At 35.6% G+C, this 18,068-nt stretch overlaps 1 protein-coding gene across 2 annotated transcripts in view; it reads right to left on the minus strand.

Annotated features, from left to right (window-relative positions):
- Nucleotides 1-9,520, minus strand: part of LOC139685724 (probable E3 ubiquitin-protein ligase makorin-1) — an 81,462-nt gene extending 71,942 nt beyond the window's left edge. The window contains exons 1-3 of one of the 2 annotated variants that reach the window (XM_071582757.1): nt 9,465-9,520; nt 9,101-9,193; nt 8,191-8,277 (exon numbers count right to left, since the gene is read on the minus strand). In XM_071582757.1, the coding sequence (XP_071438858.1) occupies nt 8,191-8,277; nt 9,101-9,135 (122 nt within the window). In that variant the 5' untranslated portion in view covers nt 9,136-9,193; nt 9,465-9,520. The other variant, XM_071582756.1, reaches the window with a different exon arrangement.
- Nucleotides 9,521-18,068: the final 8,548 nt, after the last annotated feature.

Consider the following 18,068-nt stretch of genomic DNA (forward strand, 5'->3'; position numbering starts at 1 on the left):
GAAGAGCAGGAATGGGATTGGGATGTTGGGCCGGATGAAGAGTAGAAGGAAGTTCACTGAGATGAAGAGGGACTTTTAAAGTAGGATGTTGGATTGTGTTTTGTTAGGAGAAACAAAATATTTATTTGGTGGTTGTGTCCATCCAAAACCTACCTTAACCGGTAGACTACTCATTTAATTAATGTACTGATCAGTCAAAACTTCAAAATGGTCACAATACTGAAAACAAACGTGGAGTATAAACAATGAGCTGCTATTAGCAGAAGTTTAAGCATTGGTCGCTTGGTGACAGAAACAATTCAGTTCCAAAATTTTCAGATGTTTAGATGTTATTTGGTTCAGTACTTGAGATTGATAGTATATGATGCCATCGCATAACATAATGAGTCACAAAAGTTGGACGGTTTGGCAACACCCATGAGGAAAACTTACTCAAAGGAACGTGTTGTCAGGATGCCCGACTTCATCCAATGGACTCAAACCATTACTGAGAATCCAGGCCAATAGAACTGAAAATTGTGCCTGGCTGTCAGTAAGAGTGAAAAACTATGCATTGAATCATCAAGCAGAACCTCAACTATAAGTTTTATACCACTGATATAAGGCATGTTTTCCGAGGCCACCAGAGCAAAGTGAGTTGAACGTTGCATCATACTTTTTGTGTTCTTTAAAAAATAATCCTGCTAGACAAATCAGATTTACTTTCTGAGGAAAACACTTTACTACGAATGCTACAACCAAACGTAAAAATGGCTGCTGGCTCACCCATGACCCTGAAGATGTCCCGGTTTTTTCCAGAATGAAATTTCCAGCGAATGTTCATGTACTAGGAGTTACGTCCAGTGAAAGTGATGCCATGCCCCTGAATTTCTTTAACAAAAGAGGAAAATATCAACAAAGAAGTTTATTTGCATGTTCTGACAAATACAGTGAAGCCATGGATAGAAACTGTGTCATCAGAATGCCATATGTTTTCCAGCAGGGCGGTGCACCAGCCCATTTGAGTTATTTAGTGCAAAATTGATTGTCAGAAACCATCGATATGTTTTGGTCCAAAAATTCTGCCCTCCTAATGGCCCAGATTTAAATCATTAGGATCATAGAGTGTGGTCAAAAGGGTCGCCATCAAGTCTATACATCCAAACATTGCATCACTGAGAGTTATTATACAAACAAATGTTTGGATTTTCGTGCCTTATCCTATGGGCACCACATGAAATTGCAAGCCATTCCATCCAGCAGTTTCACTGTCGGCAGTTGTTAAAAATCAGTTGCTGTAAGAAATAGAAAAAAATAGAGTTATGTGTAGTGATCAAATTCTTCATAAAAGAAGGGTTAATGCCGACCAAAATTCATTGAGCATTGTTAATGTGTATCCGGACTCTTCTCATTCAATTTTTACCAAAGGAAAATGGGAGGTAGTGTTTAATTGTGGCTGTGAAAGCATCCTAGATCATTCACATGAAGGGCATTCATCAAGTTCAACCACACCAGAAATCATCAAAAAAATTAAGGATAGGATTTTGAAAGATTCGCTTCCTAAGGTGCGTGAAATTGCTAATACTGTAGGAATATGAAAAGTGCATCAGTTACATTTTGAATAAGGAACTTCACATGAAAAAGCTTTGTGCCAGATGGGTGCTGCCCGTGTTCACTGTATATTAAAAATGCATTTGGAAAATATTTTCCCAACTGTATCTGGTGCACTTCATGAAAAAAAAGAATGAAAAGTGAATAATAATAACTTTTTAAGTTCTACTGATTTTTGTTTAAAAAAGGCCAGTGTTTTCAAATAGTCGACATCATCAGGTACAATATACAGGACTTTTTGGCATTTACGAGGGCGGTTCAATAAGTACCCGTGTTTGACGACAAAGGGCGTTCCTGAGGGAAGTTTATGTTATCATCGTGTGCTGCCATCTATCAAAAGATGGTGAAACAAATTTCAGACTGATTTAAAGGTTAGTTTAGATTTAGCAGGCATTCGAGTAAGACGTGTTTCGTGATTTTTGCTAAGATGGAAAAAGAGCAGTATCGCTTGGTAATTCGCCGTTTGTTTTTGGATGGTAAGAAATGCAAGGCAATAAAAGCAAAGTTGGATGCTATTTATGGGGACACAGTGCAGTGTTGGCAAAAATTTAAGCGAGATCCGAAGGGGTTTTTGTGTTGAGTTATCACTGTTGATGAAGCCTGGATTCATTATTACACACCAGAAACTAAGCAACAATCAAAACAATGGATTTCTCGCTGTGAATCTGCTCCAAAGAAGGCGATGATGGTCCGATCGGTCGGAAAGGTCATGGCGACGGTTTTTTGGGATGCATTTGGCATCATCCTCATGGATTTTTTAGAAAAAGGAAGAACGATCACTGGAAAATACTGCAGTGAGTTATTGGACCAGTTTGACAAAAAATTGAGACACGGCCGCATTTGGCAAAAAAGAAGGTGCTGTTTCACCATGATAACGCACCAGCACATTCATCCGGAGTTGTCGCCGCCAAACTGCACGAACTATGTTATGAATTGCTGCCGCACCCCCCATATTCACCCAATCTGGCTCCCTGTGACTTTTTCTTATTCCCTAAGATGAAGAAATGGCTCGCGGGGAAAAAATTTAGCTCAAACAAGGAAGTTATCGCCGAGACAGAGGCGTATTTTGGAGAGTTCGACAAATCCTATTTTTTGGAGGGGTTAAAAAAAATGGCCGGAATGCTGGGAGAAGTGTATCTTTCTAAATGGGGACTATGTTATAAAAAAAATGTTTTTGAAAAAATGGTTTCTTCATTTCTAACACGGGTACTTATTGAACTGCCCTCATATATATGCATGGATGTGATGGAAGGGGTTGTGGGTGGATGGGAGGTGTGGTGTGGAGGTGGGGTGGGAGAACTTGGATGAAATGGAGGGGGATGATAGTGACCAACCAAGGAGAGAGTGAGAGGGTATGGGTGAAGTGCAGAGCGGTGACCTGCACATCCTTTGGAAAAACACACACCACTCTATGGGAAATCTCCCCTATAAATGTTAGTTTACACCATTATGTTTTCTCTCTTTTTCCGCCTCCATCCCTGTTATTATAAGTTAATGAGCATATGAAGTGCACTTTTTGGGTAAAATCTTGTCTGAGTTTGGGTTTATAGCCATTGTTGGAAGCAATGAATGTGATGGATTTAAGTTCCTGATTGAAATTGCTAATTGAGAGGGGGATGCTAATAAGTCTATTTATTATTGAACGACAGGGAACTAGCTTCTGAGAGATGTGATGGCGAGAACTTTAGTGGATTACTTGGTCTGTGAAGGTTAATTTTTTGAAAATTGCATAGATGAAACAGATCATTTTTAAAATAAAAATCAGTGGAACTTACAAAGTTATTATTATTCACTTTCATCATGAAGTTCCATCAAGTTGAGCTGAAAACCATAGAATCCAAAAACAAGAAAGATTTTCGGCATGAATGTGTGACAATTGATGAAATGAATTTGTCATTGCACACCAGAATTGAAACAGCAATTGTGGATAGAGATTGGTGGTTCATCTCCAAAGAAGGAAAAGACAGTGCCATCATCATGAAAGGTCATGGCATTGGTTTTTTGGGATTCAAAAAGATTCTCTGTTGATCATATATCTTGAGAAAGGTAACACAATAACTGGAAAGTACTATCCTAACCTAATAAAACTGAATGCAAAAATTCATGTGAAAGAATATCACACACACCCTCCTGTTTGTGGAGCGGAAAACATTTTTTTCCATCAGGACATTGCATCTGCCCAAAAAGGTATCTTGGTGATGGGAAAATTGACGGATTTGCAATATGAAGTGCTGGAACATCAATCCCATTCCCAGGATTTTTCACCCTCGGACTTAGACCTCCACCAAAAAATCAAAAGTTTCCACGTCGTTAAACATTTTTTTGTCCAATCAAGAGTGCAGTTGTTAACAAGTACTTTGTAGCATTTCCCAAAGAATTCTACAGAAAGGATAATGGCACTGGAAGAATGATGAATGAAATTTATCAGCATTGAAAGCAATTAAATTGATTCAGAAAACCTTTTTGAAAACATAAATCATCATTTTCTTCATCGGGCCGAGAACTTTACGAGTCACCCTCAGATTTATGGTAATTACTTGTTTGCTCTAGGGATAACACTAATTGGGCTAACTATTAGGACACGTCCATCACAGCTGAATTGTTCGGTCAAGCAGTACCACTGAAACATTTGGATATTTACCCAAATCTTTAACTGACTGGCCTGCTACAGTTGAGGCATTTTTGCTGACCTTATTGGCAGCGAGGTACAACTAGCAAACCAAAGGTCGTGGGCTTGATTCTAAGTTAGGTGGATTTCACCAGCATAAACAAGGTTGTTTATGGTAGCCATTATTTCATGACTAAGTCCAATGCAAAAGGCTGAAATCTGGGTTTTCAGATTACCACTAAATTTTAAAAAATATTATACTTGATGGAGCGCACCTAGTTTTAAAGAGGTAACTGAGCTAACAACAACAAGTTATGCAGCTGTACTGTGTATGTGCTGTGAAGGTTCATACTAAACTGATAATTATTACTCATGTAAATCAGTGATAATGAGCTGTCAGTACTAACTCCAAAGTCTTTTTTCCTTGATACATAGATTTGCTAACACTCACTGCACTATCATTTTTAGTGACCTTCCTCAACCTTTTCTCATAATCATCCACTATCTAGTTTTTTCCTTTATGGACAGGGCATAGTACAAAAGAGATAAATGAGCTCTTAATTTTCTTAATGGTTTCCTAAGTCTGACGAGAGTGCTTTTAAATTCAAAGTGGGTGCTCAGACTTAGTCAGTAAGGCTCATTATGATCTTAATGGGTTAGAATACTTCCTTTTCCAATTAGAGAAATTATTATGATGTTTAGAAATTATTTTGCAATTTAAACTAAATTTCAGAAAAATTAAAGAATTTATGATTACATTAAACATTAACATACGCCCAGTAATTATATTTACGAAAAAAGATACAGTAAATATGAAACATTTAAACCAATTGTACGTATAAATTAATCAACTTTGAACCATTACTAGTGTATCATTCTTAGCTCAAACCTGTCAAGGTCGAACATATTAGAAAGATTTTAGAATTCCTCATAAAAGAAACTTTTTTCTACTAGACAGGTTGATGGGTAATGTAATGATAAATTAAAGGAAGGATGTTATTTCGTAGGATGGCATATGGAATATGCTTCAAACAGATGAGTTACTTTGAAGAAAATATCAAATGTAGGACTAAATTAAGTCCTAAGTAGATCAGCAAGATTCTTTAAAAATTATGCTCGATGGGGTTAAATGTTAAACTTTTTAATTATTCTGGTTTAAAAAGCTATTTAAATTAGTCTGGTGAATTTTCACCCCCTACCACACACCCTAGCTGCGGGTACTAAAATACACCTCGCAGGGTGCTAAATAATAAAATATGGTCCTCCACACATGAAAAGAGGAAACTAGGTTAAAACATTTAGAAAGGTACAGGACTGAGTTTACCTGTAAACCCTGAGGGAAGAAAGCATGAATATCGGTTTTAAACCTTAGCACTTGAGGGAAAAGTACGAGTTCTATTAACGAGTAAGGCTATTTACTGACCTAGCCTCCAACTCTTTTACTGGATTTTCTCTCTTAATTCCTGATAAACCTGCCATTTCAAATTTCATTGATCTTGGTGAACGATTTTGTGCTTTCCTGATGTATCTGTTGAGTTAATTCCTCTTAGTTCTTCCACTTGCTCATTATCTCCATAGCTGCCAAAATTTTAGAACCTACTCAGCCATTGTCCTAAGGGCTTGAGATGCCCTGAGGGAGGTGAACTTAGGGCTTCTGAAGCACAAACCCGGTCGAAGACCTGAGAGGAATTCATTCATTCATCTTGTTTTGGTATGGACTCTCTTAAAACTTTCATCTCTTCCCTCAATACAATTATCCTTCCCAGACCTCTTGTATCTGCTTAAATCAACTACCTGGATGTTCAAATCTCACTCCTGAAAACTGAATTTCACATTTTAGTCCACACTAATCCCACACACAAACAACTCATCTCAAATTCAATAAGATCACCCTCTGCAAACAATACAATCAATATTGTACCCTCTCTCTATCCTAGGCCACTGAATCTACGATAACCCTGATTCTCTACATACATTCCCTTTCCAAAGGCATCCTTCCTCTCATATCTGACACAGCCATTAAGACTCCCACCTACAACAAAATCCTCCCATAAATATACCTCTAAAATGCCCCATAACAGCAAAAAAAATTCTCTCCATTCACAAAACCTACTTCCCTGGCATGCAGTCTAAGTTTATCCTCTGAAATCTTTCCTCAACCTCTCCAGAACTACAACCACCATGATACTACTGTTCAAATGTCCCTCAGTACCATCTAAATATCCCTAAAATATTTCACGTATTTTTAAGACAACCAGGTTCCTTTCTGTAATACTACATATCTACTCAGGGTTACAGTAGCCATTAAATAACAGCACTTTCATCAATTTCAAACAACTAAGCAAACCCTGGGTGAAATAAAAAATATAGGTAAGGCATTCATTGAAACAAGGACAGTAAAAATCCTAATTCAAGGAAAATACATTATTAGATTGTTTCATTCATTTACCAAACATCCTATGAAATGTTATTTTATGATTCTTAATGGTTTTCTTAACTACTTGATAAATAAGAATCTTTGTCTTAAAACAAATTTTAACTTATCTGTGAATGACAACCACATCTTTGGCAGATATTCACCCTGCAGAACTTACAATTGAATATTACTTACTTGTTATATTTAAGTGCTATCGATTAATGAAAGAAAATTTTGCCAAAATATTATAACCACTGTATTGCCCTTTCACTGAAAATGCAGTTCACCGCTGCATTAAAATTTCAACTCTAATGAGTTAGTTCTTCATTATCAGAACGACAAAATGCCAAAATATTAAGCAGTCCTTTAAAAAGTGCTACTCATGAAAGGTAATTCATAACAAAAAGTCAATACAATATATTTCCAAAAAAGCACCCAAGTATCAAATGTGTTACTGATGAAAGAAGTTGAAAATTTGGTTAGAGGTATTAATCTTCATATCTAGTCATTAAAAAAAGAGGTATATTCATGCATGAATATTGTTAGGCATCACAATCAGGAAAAAAGAAAAGATTAAGATTCAAACAAATGCATTTTGGATAGGAATAGAAAACAAAATAGACTAGACTGTAAACTTGATTGGCACAAGGTTTGTTTACAGGGGGAAGGTAAAAACAAAATTACAAGTAAGGGGAAGATAGGGAACACAAACAAGTCACTTTGGTATGTTAGGGAAACTATGATCCACGTGTACCTCAATCTCACACACACAAGCAAGTTTAGAGTCTGGCTATTTCATTTTCCATTGCTTTACGATGGTAGGTATGTGCGTTTTAAATATGCACTTTGAATAATTAAAATACAGCATTACCAAAATTACTATAGGATTAATAACAATCTAATTAAATTGTCATAGTAACGAATCACATCAATCTTTTACTTTCACCTTTCAGTAATTCACTAAAATTGAAAATTTATCAAATAAAGTGTTATTTCATAAAATACCAATGCAATGCCATAATGCATATGGTACTTCATTAAATATTCAGAGGCACTGGGCAAAGCAAGAATTTCACTCACAAAATCACTACCAAATATGAGGGATGACTCAAGAAAAGATATTCTTAATGTCACATGAAAATGAATGCCGTGTTATCTATGTTACGTCTACCTTCTAGATGCTTGTCAATGGTTATACACTGACATTTATACACAGCTCTATAAATGCAAACCAGATAAAATTATTCCTCAATAATAGCATATAATTTAACATATTATTAAAATTTTAACTTTAAACATCAATTTCAACCCCAACTTTGGTTTAACGCATCCCTCGGGTCTTATCTTTCAATTGTAATTTCCCCACACACACTGATAGGCTTTCATATATTTTTAGACGTCGACTTCGATAATAAAATCACAAGTTTACCGGGAATATTTTCATTGGAACGATAATTCTGATTTTGAATTAGTTTATTCAAAACGTGTCAAAGAAAGAACGGAAATGATTGAATGGGAAATTTGGACAGTTTAAAATATCCACAACTGCCCACGTAACTCTACAAAATGCACTTACCGGCATTTCCTCGCAAATATACAAGCACCACGTGCGTAATATCTGCATATGGGAGGGGTATTCCTGTTTGTCCTGACATCCTGGATCCTGGAACCAATTGAAACAGCCGTTTAAAAGTGATGTACAAACAAACCTTAAGCACGAACATTATTAACACATTCACTAAATAATTTTGATTTGGCATTCCAAACACGTAACAATTCTACATGGCATTCACCGTGAGAGATTACCACAGAAGAGCTAAAAGTGGGTAAGCAATGAAAAATAACCATCATTATTTGGCAACACATCCTTCAAAGACAAAAACTAAATTCCATCAAATATTCAATGATTCCAAAGTAAGTTTATCTCCGATTTATCGTTAAATATAACCATTTTTGAAAAGCCCTTTGGACTAAGTGACACTCGTGTTATGACACTTGACGTACACGATGGGATAAAAACTTACCAGCTACTGAATACGAAGCTACCTGGCGCAACACACAAAAGCTATGCAAGTACTCCTCAAAATAGTCTTTATAGCAAATTGCAACAGTACGACTGTCACGAATTTCTTTATATTAATACGAGCAGTATTACTTGACCTGCATGAATCTTGCTGTGTTTACATACCTCGTGACACGCGGGGAACAAATAACTCAGAGCAAACGCAATTTGTAAAAGGGGAAAAATGAGATTTTAGACATCCGGCCCTGGCACAATATGCGAATCGGCAACATTTACATTAGATTAATAACTGAAAAAAATAACTTCAGCTGCCATTAGAATTACGGTCCATAACTAATGCAAGTCCCATTTCCGTGAAACCATTGACAGTCAGCAGGATAAACACAGACATTTCACGACAGGATAATTGAAAATTGGGCAAAGCGTAAATAACATATCGATAAAGAGTGATAATAATTGTTACCTTTCTCTACTAGGTAAACCTCCCCCTTCAGCCATTTTTCTCCTTTTAATTTAAAATTTGAATCACGGATGACACTGCCACTCTCCTCGTAATCTGAGCAAAAAATATTTCAGAGTATAATACTTATGTGCAATATAAGGAACAAATACATTTTATAAACAATCACTACTAATATTATTTAAACTGGAGTATGTGAATAAATTCATTTGACATGACGCAATCAAGATTAAAATTATTATGTTAAAAAAGATAAACCTACGGCTCTCGTTCCCGAAGTAACTATTCCAACTTAAAAGCAACAATAACTTAGCATTGATGCAAATTACTCCAGACTATCACCTCACCAACCGTCCTCACAACCTACCCCGAAACAACTGAAGAGACAGACCACCTACACACCTTCCTCCCTGCAGTATCCACTACCTACTTTCAAGTTTCAACATGCTCTTTAGAAGAGTAAGTTTGGCAACATGGCTTGAATTTTGCATTCTGCCATTGGAGGAGATTGAATGAGTTGAGAATTTATGACATCATTCCCCTACTAATAAAAGATGAGTATTTAAGTAAAGACTGTCATATTGCGAAGTTTTGGCTCACACATTTTTTAAGAATTTTCAATGCTGTTATTTCTAGTCATTTGGTTTCTGTTACATCTCCATTTACAGAATCCCATTTGGTAAACAAAGGAATTAATTTGTTACCAATTTCGTGGACGTTTAATGCGTTCATTAGAAATGGAAAAAATTTAGTGATCGCAGTGTTGTACTGATCATTTCGAATAAGATATTTATTCCATGCGCTACCGGTTGTGGATTCATAAATGTTAATTATTGATATTAACTTCGATCTTCTTGATTTGGTTGGTGTCAGCTATTTAAATGAAAGTATTTGTGCTGGTGTTTTCAACTCGGGGCTGTAGCCTTGTAATTACTTTGAAAACGGCAGTTCATTTGTGCGTTTGACGTATAATCCCATTGAAATCCATAAAGAAATTACTGCAGTACAAATTGATGAAATAATATTGTTTGCGTGAGTCTTCAGCATATACAACGTGAACAATGGAATTGTGTGATTAACGTTTTGAATCTTTTTAATGTATACGATGGGGGAATTCATTTAGCGGTTTCACGAAGTGGATACAGTGTCACACTTTCAATTATATTATGATGAACACAGGTATGGTATGGTACACACTGGAACACATGGTATTATCCAGCAATTTCATAGTTTCTGATTTTGAAACGATGATAGGTCGAGGCCTTATGTAATGAATGCAATTAGACGCTTGATCTTCCTGAATACTTGAATCAATGTTAATAATTTAAACCGAATTATGGATCTAAAAATAAACGGGCTTGTAGTGAGATTCTTTCCGGTGCACGGTCTCATATTTTGGGAAGGTACTGCAAAAGTTTTCTCCCTCCAATAACAAACCCTAAATAGAAACTATCATGTTCCACACCTCACTCAGGGTAACCCATGTTTTAAATAAGTTAGGAGTACTCCCTTCACCATGTGCTTATATTTTAACTCTGCAATGGTTTTTTTCAAAAATACTATATAAACAAAAATAATACCACATTTTTTTCTTTATGGAACAGAAATCTACAATATATTCTATTGTTTCAGGCTTCACTTCGTGGAAGTATTTAATATCCATTACTAAAAAAGGGAAGAAAGACTCGTACTTTTCCACAGATTTTATTATACGGTGAAACGCGTTGTACTGTATAATAAAATCTGTGGAAAAGTACGAGTCTTTCTTTCCTTTTTTAGTAATAGAAATCTACAACTTTGATTCACTTTATGAAGGGAAATGGTTGATTTCACTGAAACAAGTGATGCCAAGGGAATGAATGAATGGCTTGCTGATAAAAAGGGCTGCAGTAAAGGTAGTTGTGACTGTTGGCATCCCATTACAAATCAGGAAAACGGTTAACTCCATCACTACTCCTAGAGAAATAAGTTGAATGAGGAATCTTGTGCAAAATGTATGTACGAAATCATGGACAATATGGTAAGTTCCCATAAGTATCTTTTAAATGTATGACAATTTTCACTCAGCCCATCAATATTTGTGAATAATATATAATTCACCTAAACAAGCGTAGTATTACTCGTCATTTCGTCTCTAAAATTGTTTCCATCTTACTTGTAGACTAGACTTTGGTTAATTTTGTGCTTATTTGGTTGGTTGTAATTTTAAAGAACTACGAGTTAGCAAAGTCGGATGAAGATTTTTGTAGGAAGAAGAGAAAACGAGACAGGTGGTGGTACTTTGCTTTTCTGAAGAGGAATTAGAGAGGGAAGCTTATTTTCCCTTATGTCCTTCACCACCATGATTCCAGAAGAGTAACTATACGTTAATTAATGAGCTCAAGGCAAATGACAGTGGGGAATTTGGATTCACAGGAATAAATTGTATGCAAAAGGCATATTTTGTAATTCAAACATATAATCGCTCTTGCCCTTGAACGCAGTGCATTAATCAGAAATAGTAATTATTTTGACAAATTTTTCCTTTTCATTTAAATGACCTTTTATGCCAACGTACACTATTGAGAGTATCATAAAGTAATTAAAATTCATAAAACATGAAAGTTTTTCATTCCAGATTCCAATGTGTTATATGATGAAGTTGGAAGAGGGTGTGCAGAAATAAGATTATAATTAATTATAATTTCAAAGAAACCAAAGGGATTAACTTCATGACAAACCAAATAAACCAGGGAGGTAGTGTATGAGTTATTTTTAAATAGGTTCCCTAAGAATGTAAAAGATATTTCATCCCAGAAGAGGAAATGGAATGAATGAGTGCAAGGGAATCTCTGATTAGAGATACATATTAGGAATAACATCTCTGGCTAGTACTGCTTAATGATTACAAAGCATAATAATATTAATTCAATAATTTCCCGCATTACTCCACTACTTCAACCTGTTATTTCAGTGTGACTTGCCATAGCAGCAGGGTGCCAGACACATATATTGATTGTTAAAAGATTTTTTTAGTTTATTTAGCTTAATTTATTTTTGAAGGAGAGTCATTTAGTAATCAAATGTCAATTTTCTACCAATAATCTACCATTCAAACAACACATTCAAACGTAGGAAAAGGCATTATTCCTGGAATTGCAGTGTAGATCTCTCATTAAAAAATAGAGTGTAACATCTCATGTAACTCATTCACAAGGTGCACTCTTGACTTGATTGTATTATCGACCTGATTGTGTTTCTTTTATTTTGTAAAGAAGCTTGTTTGTGAGATTTTCAGCACAAAGGAATATGGAAATATGAAGATAATGAAATCAATGGAATGGCATTGATGATACTGAAGTTATTTATGGGTTAACTTGATAACTTTTCTTGGGTTGGAGGAGAGAAGAAAAAGCATTTTCCTCCAGGAAATTCTCTGGGATTATTCTGAGTAATATTGGTTATCCCAACTATTGTTAAGAGCTAGGGTGATATTATTAGCTAAGATTTCATGATTCTTATCTCATCAAGGTCTTGAATGGACTGTTTGTTTGAAACATTTTTGTTTGAGATAACATTCAAAAGATAAATTGTTTGAGGTATTTTGAACTGTGGCCTGTCTGAAGTGAGCTGGTAATAACATGGTATAACGCACAAGGATCACATAAAGCATATGTTAGCTTGTATTCAATCTATTTTATCTGGGTCTGAATTTGAGCTATCCACCTTCCTTACTATACAGAATGGCAGTTTTTTTTAATGAACAAGGTTCCCTTATGAATTTAACTTAATTTGCTGGAGCCAGAGTCTAATCAAAGTGCCAGCTTTCTCAGATTCATACTTACCAGCAAATTTAAGTAGGCTCCCACATGCACCTAATTATCTTGTGATAATTGGTCATTGTCACCGGGCAGAAAATTATGGACAGTATAAACGTTCGATTCCATTTGAAAGCTATTTCAAGCTGAAGTCAAAAGCATGTCCATGCTTATTTACTTTTGTAACGATTACTTTTTTCATTTATATATGTTGTCAGGTTATACAATCCTGAGGCAACCAGCAGTAAAGTTTGGGAGATACTGGATTAAAAGTTATCTGAGAAATGCCAAATCAAGGATCTCCAAAAGGTAACATGACAAGCATGAAAAATAAAGTTGTATGTAAAGTAATGGTCGTTATTTATTGCAAAACTTACCCAAAATACCCATGCAGATATTACCTAATGTCTAAAAAATATCCTTTGAAGACATTAGATCTAGGAAAAGTGGACATTCAGATATATATTTAATGCCTGGAATGTCTAAAAGTTATTACTAGATGTTTCTACAATATAAGTAAAAGCCATTTTAGAGACTTAGTATTGATATAGTCAAGTCTTCATCCTTTCCTGTCCATCCCCAATGGTGCAAATGACCTCAGCTGTCGGTTGTCTCCCCTAAATACTACTACTACTACGATATCTCCAGATACAAGTGTGTAACTTGGCTAGATAACTGGTGCCATATTGCTCCCTCTAGATTGTAAGAATGAATAAAATTCTAAAAATTTTATTTTTATGGAATTATTGGAGGATAACTGTAATGTATTATGCAAACCAATAATTTAAAATTCATTTTCCAGAAGTTCACCACAGATGCAGAAATCATTTTGATCATTTGCAGTACAATTTCCATAAAACAGGGCTTCTGATTGATTGAAGACACACTTGTTTGAATTCTTTCTGTCCAACTTCAATCACATGGATAAACCAAACATTTTTCATGAACCTTGAAAGTTTAATCTCAAGACCTTTTTAAAAGTAAATAGTATTTTAATTGAATGAGTAAATATTTACCAATCACAGTTTTTAAATCCATTGCCCCATAGAATGACAATTATGTGTTCCACCAAATGATTAAGGAGCTACTTTCCTGTCCATGGAATCAAAACATTGTAAACTGAAGCTCCTCTTGAACTGGTACATCTGTGTTATCATTTGTAGAAGCTTCAAAGTCTTTGATTCATTTTCATAGGGAAGAGTATAATGGTAAATTTTAAGAAAGCCCCCATCACCCACTTGCGGACCATTTGTGAGGCCTCAGTTTATTTCCCAAGTTAGCCCTACAGTATGGTGGTATAGCAGGATCACCACGAGCAGGTGAGAATTCCAAACATCTTGCATGAAAAAAGTGACAAAATGATCTAACTTAGGTATGGTAGATGGCCACATTTACAAAATATATAAAAAATGTCGTCTATTATGCATTGACAGAATCCTGAAAATGAACAATTTTTCAATGGAGTGTATTATATGCATTTTCCTTAAATTCTACATGAACATTAAAACAAAAAGAGGATAACTTAGGCAAAATATCTTTTGATGATATCAGCAAGACTCCTCTGAGCAGGTTCTCTTGCTTCATTCCCTTCCTCAAGGTATATAGGGTCAATTGCTGTGTCTGGCAAGTCAGGTACAGGCATTCTGAATAGAAATACCTTAAAGATTTTAATGTCAAACCATAAAAAAATTAGCAGTAGGCTGATGTTAAGCATGTGAGGAAAAGACTCAGAGTATACTCAATATGTACTAGGTGAATGTTAACATATTGCAGCACATTGTTTTATTACCTATAATGAATCATTATGTTATGCAAAATCACATGTGAGGTAATGATGTTGTATGCCTGTTGAGACTGGTAATGCAGAACACGGTACCTAGGCAAGCACCTCCAGTGTGCTTTAAGGAGGCCATATGCTATTTATATGACAGCCCGGCCAGGAGCCCTTGAATAGCAGTATTCAGCTGTACCTTCAGTAGAATGAGGGTGAGGGGTTGACAGCCACTGCTCCAGGGCATACCCCGAATCTCCTAATATTTGTGGAATGAAACTTTTAATTATCACTTTAGGTAAAGTGGTGTTAGGCAACCAAGAAAGATTGAATAAGCCAAATTAATGAAAATAACCACGACTTTTTTCCTTTTCAACTTTTTAATACTTAAGCAATCAAGTAAAATTTCCACATCCTTTTTTCATGGACATCCTGCCTGCAAGTCCAGATAACCTGGTCACTGTTAGGCTACTAACACCTTAAATAAGAGCAAAGGAAAGCTCATTGACATAGTAGGGTGACTGTGAAAAATTAATTTAAAACAAACAAAAATAAAGACCTATCGTTGATTTAAGAAAAGAATGATTCAATCTAATTTAAGCTAAAACTTTTTCTCATAATGGTAACAATTCATTTGTTTGGGATAAAAGCAAATGTAGTGATTAGAAAAATAATCATAATCCATGCACCAACAAGTTCCAAAATATTTTCATTGGGCAAGGTATTTCTCATGAAGTATCGATAAATCAGGAAAAACTAATAATTACATCCTACAGATTCATTATGTGACACTTTTATTTTTGTTTATTGGGTACACATGACACAAACCTCAATCATCCATAGCCATACAAATGGAAGTGGTATCGTGTTAAAGCATAGATTTGGTGTGGTGCTGCAATATTTTTCACGATTATCCATTTAATACTAAGGAGCCATTCCCTAAATTACTACATTTAGAGGTGGACAAATTAAGAGTTATATAACTGCTACAACGGTGGCAAATTATTTTATTTGTCACTCATCACAAGTTAATGACAATGACAATACTTTTCTATAAATTATAATGATTAGGAATTAGCAAAACGGCATATAAATTGAAGTTAGAGGAGAGGTTTCATAATCACATTTGAATAACATGATAATTACTTGAGCGTGGACGCTTGAACCCGATGAGAGTTGTGTTCTCAAAAACGGCTCGAGCTGCCCACACATTGAGAGCAATGTCTCTGCTGACGTGAAAAAGGTGGCGAAAAGCTTCCCTAGTCTCAAAGGGATTATAGTAATCTCGCACAGCTCTTCGCTGCAATGTAAGCCGCCGTCTCAATTCTATATGTTCTTCTTAGGCAAACATTACTCTTCGGCAATTATTGAAAAAGTGCGCCATATCTGTTGAAAATGACATATTACTGTCTATATACGCATGTTGACCGAGAAGAAATCTCCAAGTATCCCCTCTCTGGGCCGAGGAGTTAAGATTCTACCGTCTGGGTTTCCCGGAAGTTGCAGACTTGGGTTTGGAGAATCAGCTGTTTTGGTAGATTCGTATGCACTATTCTCTGGAGATAACTAGTTACCGACTTGGGCCCCAGTACCCAAAGAATTAGACAGCTTGAGTGAAATTGAACATGGGCCCTCCAATCGGTAGCATAGTTCTCAGCTCCCTGGACTATCATGCCATTATAATACTCAGGCGAAACATATTTGTGAATCATAATTTGTAAATGAAACCGAAAAACTTGACCGAAGACCAGTTAGTAAAATGTATATAACAGTATAAATAAATAAATATTTATTTTTTTGTCTGTGTTTACTAATTTATAGTTTAAAATAAAAAGTTAAAGTTTTCAAAGACTATTTATTAGGTTAAAATATTTTTTGAAAACTTCAGAAACATATAACAAAAATTTTATTCCAAAATATGGCAAATGTAAACCATTGCAAGTTTCCGCAACAGAATTGGTTGTAATGTTTTCCTTTGACATTATTACTTGTGTATTTTTCACGGAATTTTTCCTAATGGTCAGTTTCAGGCTTGAAGTCACAATAAACCCGTTTTTCAATTCTAAAAAGATACGACTTCACTGTTTTTTGAATGCCCTTGCCAATTATTTAAATTGTTTTATGATTGCAAAGGTTGAAGTAATATATTTGGAACAACAGTACTTAAGGTGTACCAAAGAATAAATACCTAGCAAATCACATTGGAACACACTCAACTGAACTTGTCCCACAGAGCTAGCCCACGACTATCTACCGGCTGTTGAAGCTCGGAAAAGGGATTATATCTAGTTATAATAGCATAAAGATGAATGGATAATAATTCAAGCACCTATGAATAATCCATGGTATTTAACAAAGAATAGCCTTGGCAACTCGCGATGGCGCACACACGAATAAATACCAAACAAGTCACATACAGGAGCATAATGTTGCACAAATTTTTCATTACTTATTTCAGTGATTATTTGAATTTTGCAAACAGAGGCATATTCTTTCGTGGATTTATTCTGAACATTAACGTTTTGTTTATTAATAACTTATCCGATTTTAGTTAAAGAAATGAAACTGAAGCATTTACAAAAAATTAAAGAGCTCAGTGTGGAAATTAATTAAATATAAGCCACAATTTATAATTGGTATCAATTTAAACAATCATATTGTATTTATAAAATAGAGAATTTCGGCATAGTTGATACGAGATACTTTTGGAAGAATCGATATTACTAGTTTCACCTCGCCTGTTTTTACTCAAACGTTATGGTTATTTTTTAATATAAATTAGTTGGGTGTAATGCACTCCTACCCTCAAATTTAATGATTTTAATACGCCAGGTGAAGACCACCGATTAAACAAACTGCTGCCATATTGAAAATAGAGCCTGAAGGAATTTCAAATGCAGGGAACCCTGGCTGTGTTGCTACTCCGACCCGTTACTGTCATATCACTCAATCCGACTCTCCACGTTATTGCTCCAGGCGGTAAGACTCATTTCGGACGGTATCATGCTGCAAGCGATAAACAGTTCATTATAGCCTTCTAAAATTACACTGACCGGCGGAGATATTTCGACCCCCTGACTGGAAATCGTAGCAGACTGGGTTTAACCGTTGGGAAGCATAACTCTTCGTCTGGTGGAGTGACTCCGGCCTCTGTAATTCGTAATGGCCCCTTGGCAACACTACATCCTTTCGTAATCGCTCGGTGTAGCCTCATTTCCGATGGTAAGATACCGTCCGGCACTGCTTTTCGTAATCAATCCGTGGGGTGATACATCTGACGGTATCATACCACAGGCAGTAAGCGGTTCATAACAGCCCCATTCATTTTCCCTCTCTTTTTAATTTCCCCCTTCATCCTTGCCCATGCCATGCTAAGTACCATCTTTCCTGACTCTTAAGATGC

Source organism: Hetaerina americana, unplaced genomic scaffold (genome assembly GCF_022747635.1).
Source record: "Hetaerina americana unplaced genomic scaffold, ioHetAmer1.1.p SCAF_12, whole genome shotgun sequence".
Classification (NCBI taxonomy): Eukaryota; Metazoa; Arthropoda; class Insecta; order Odonata; family Calopterygidae; genus Hetaerina; species Hetaerina americana.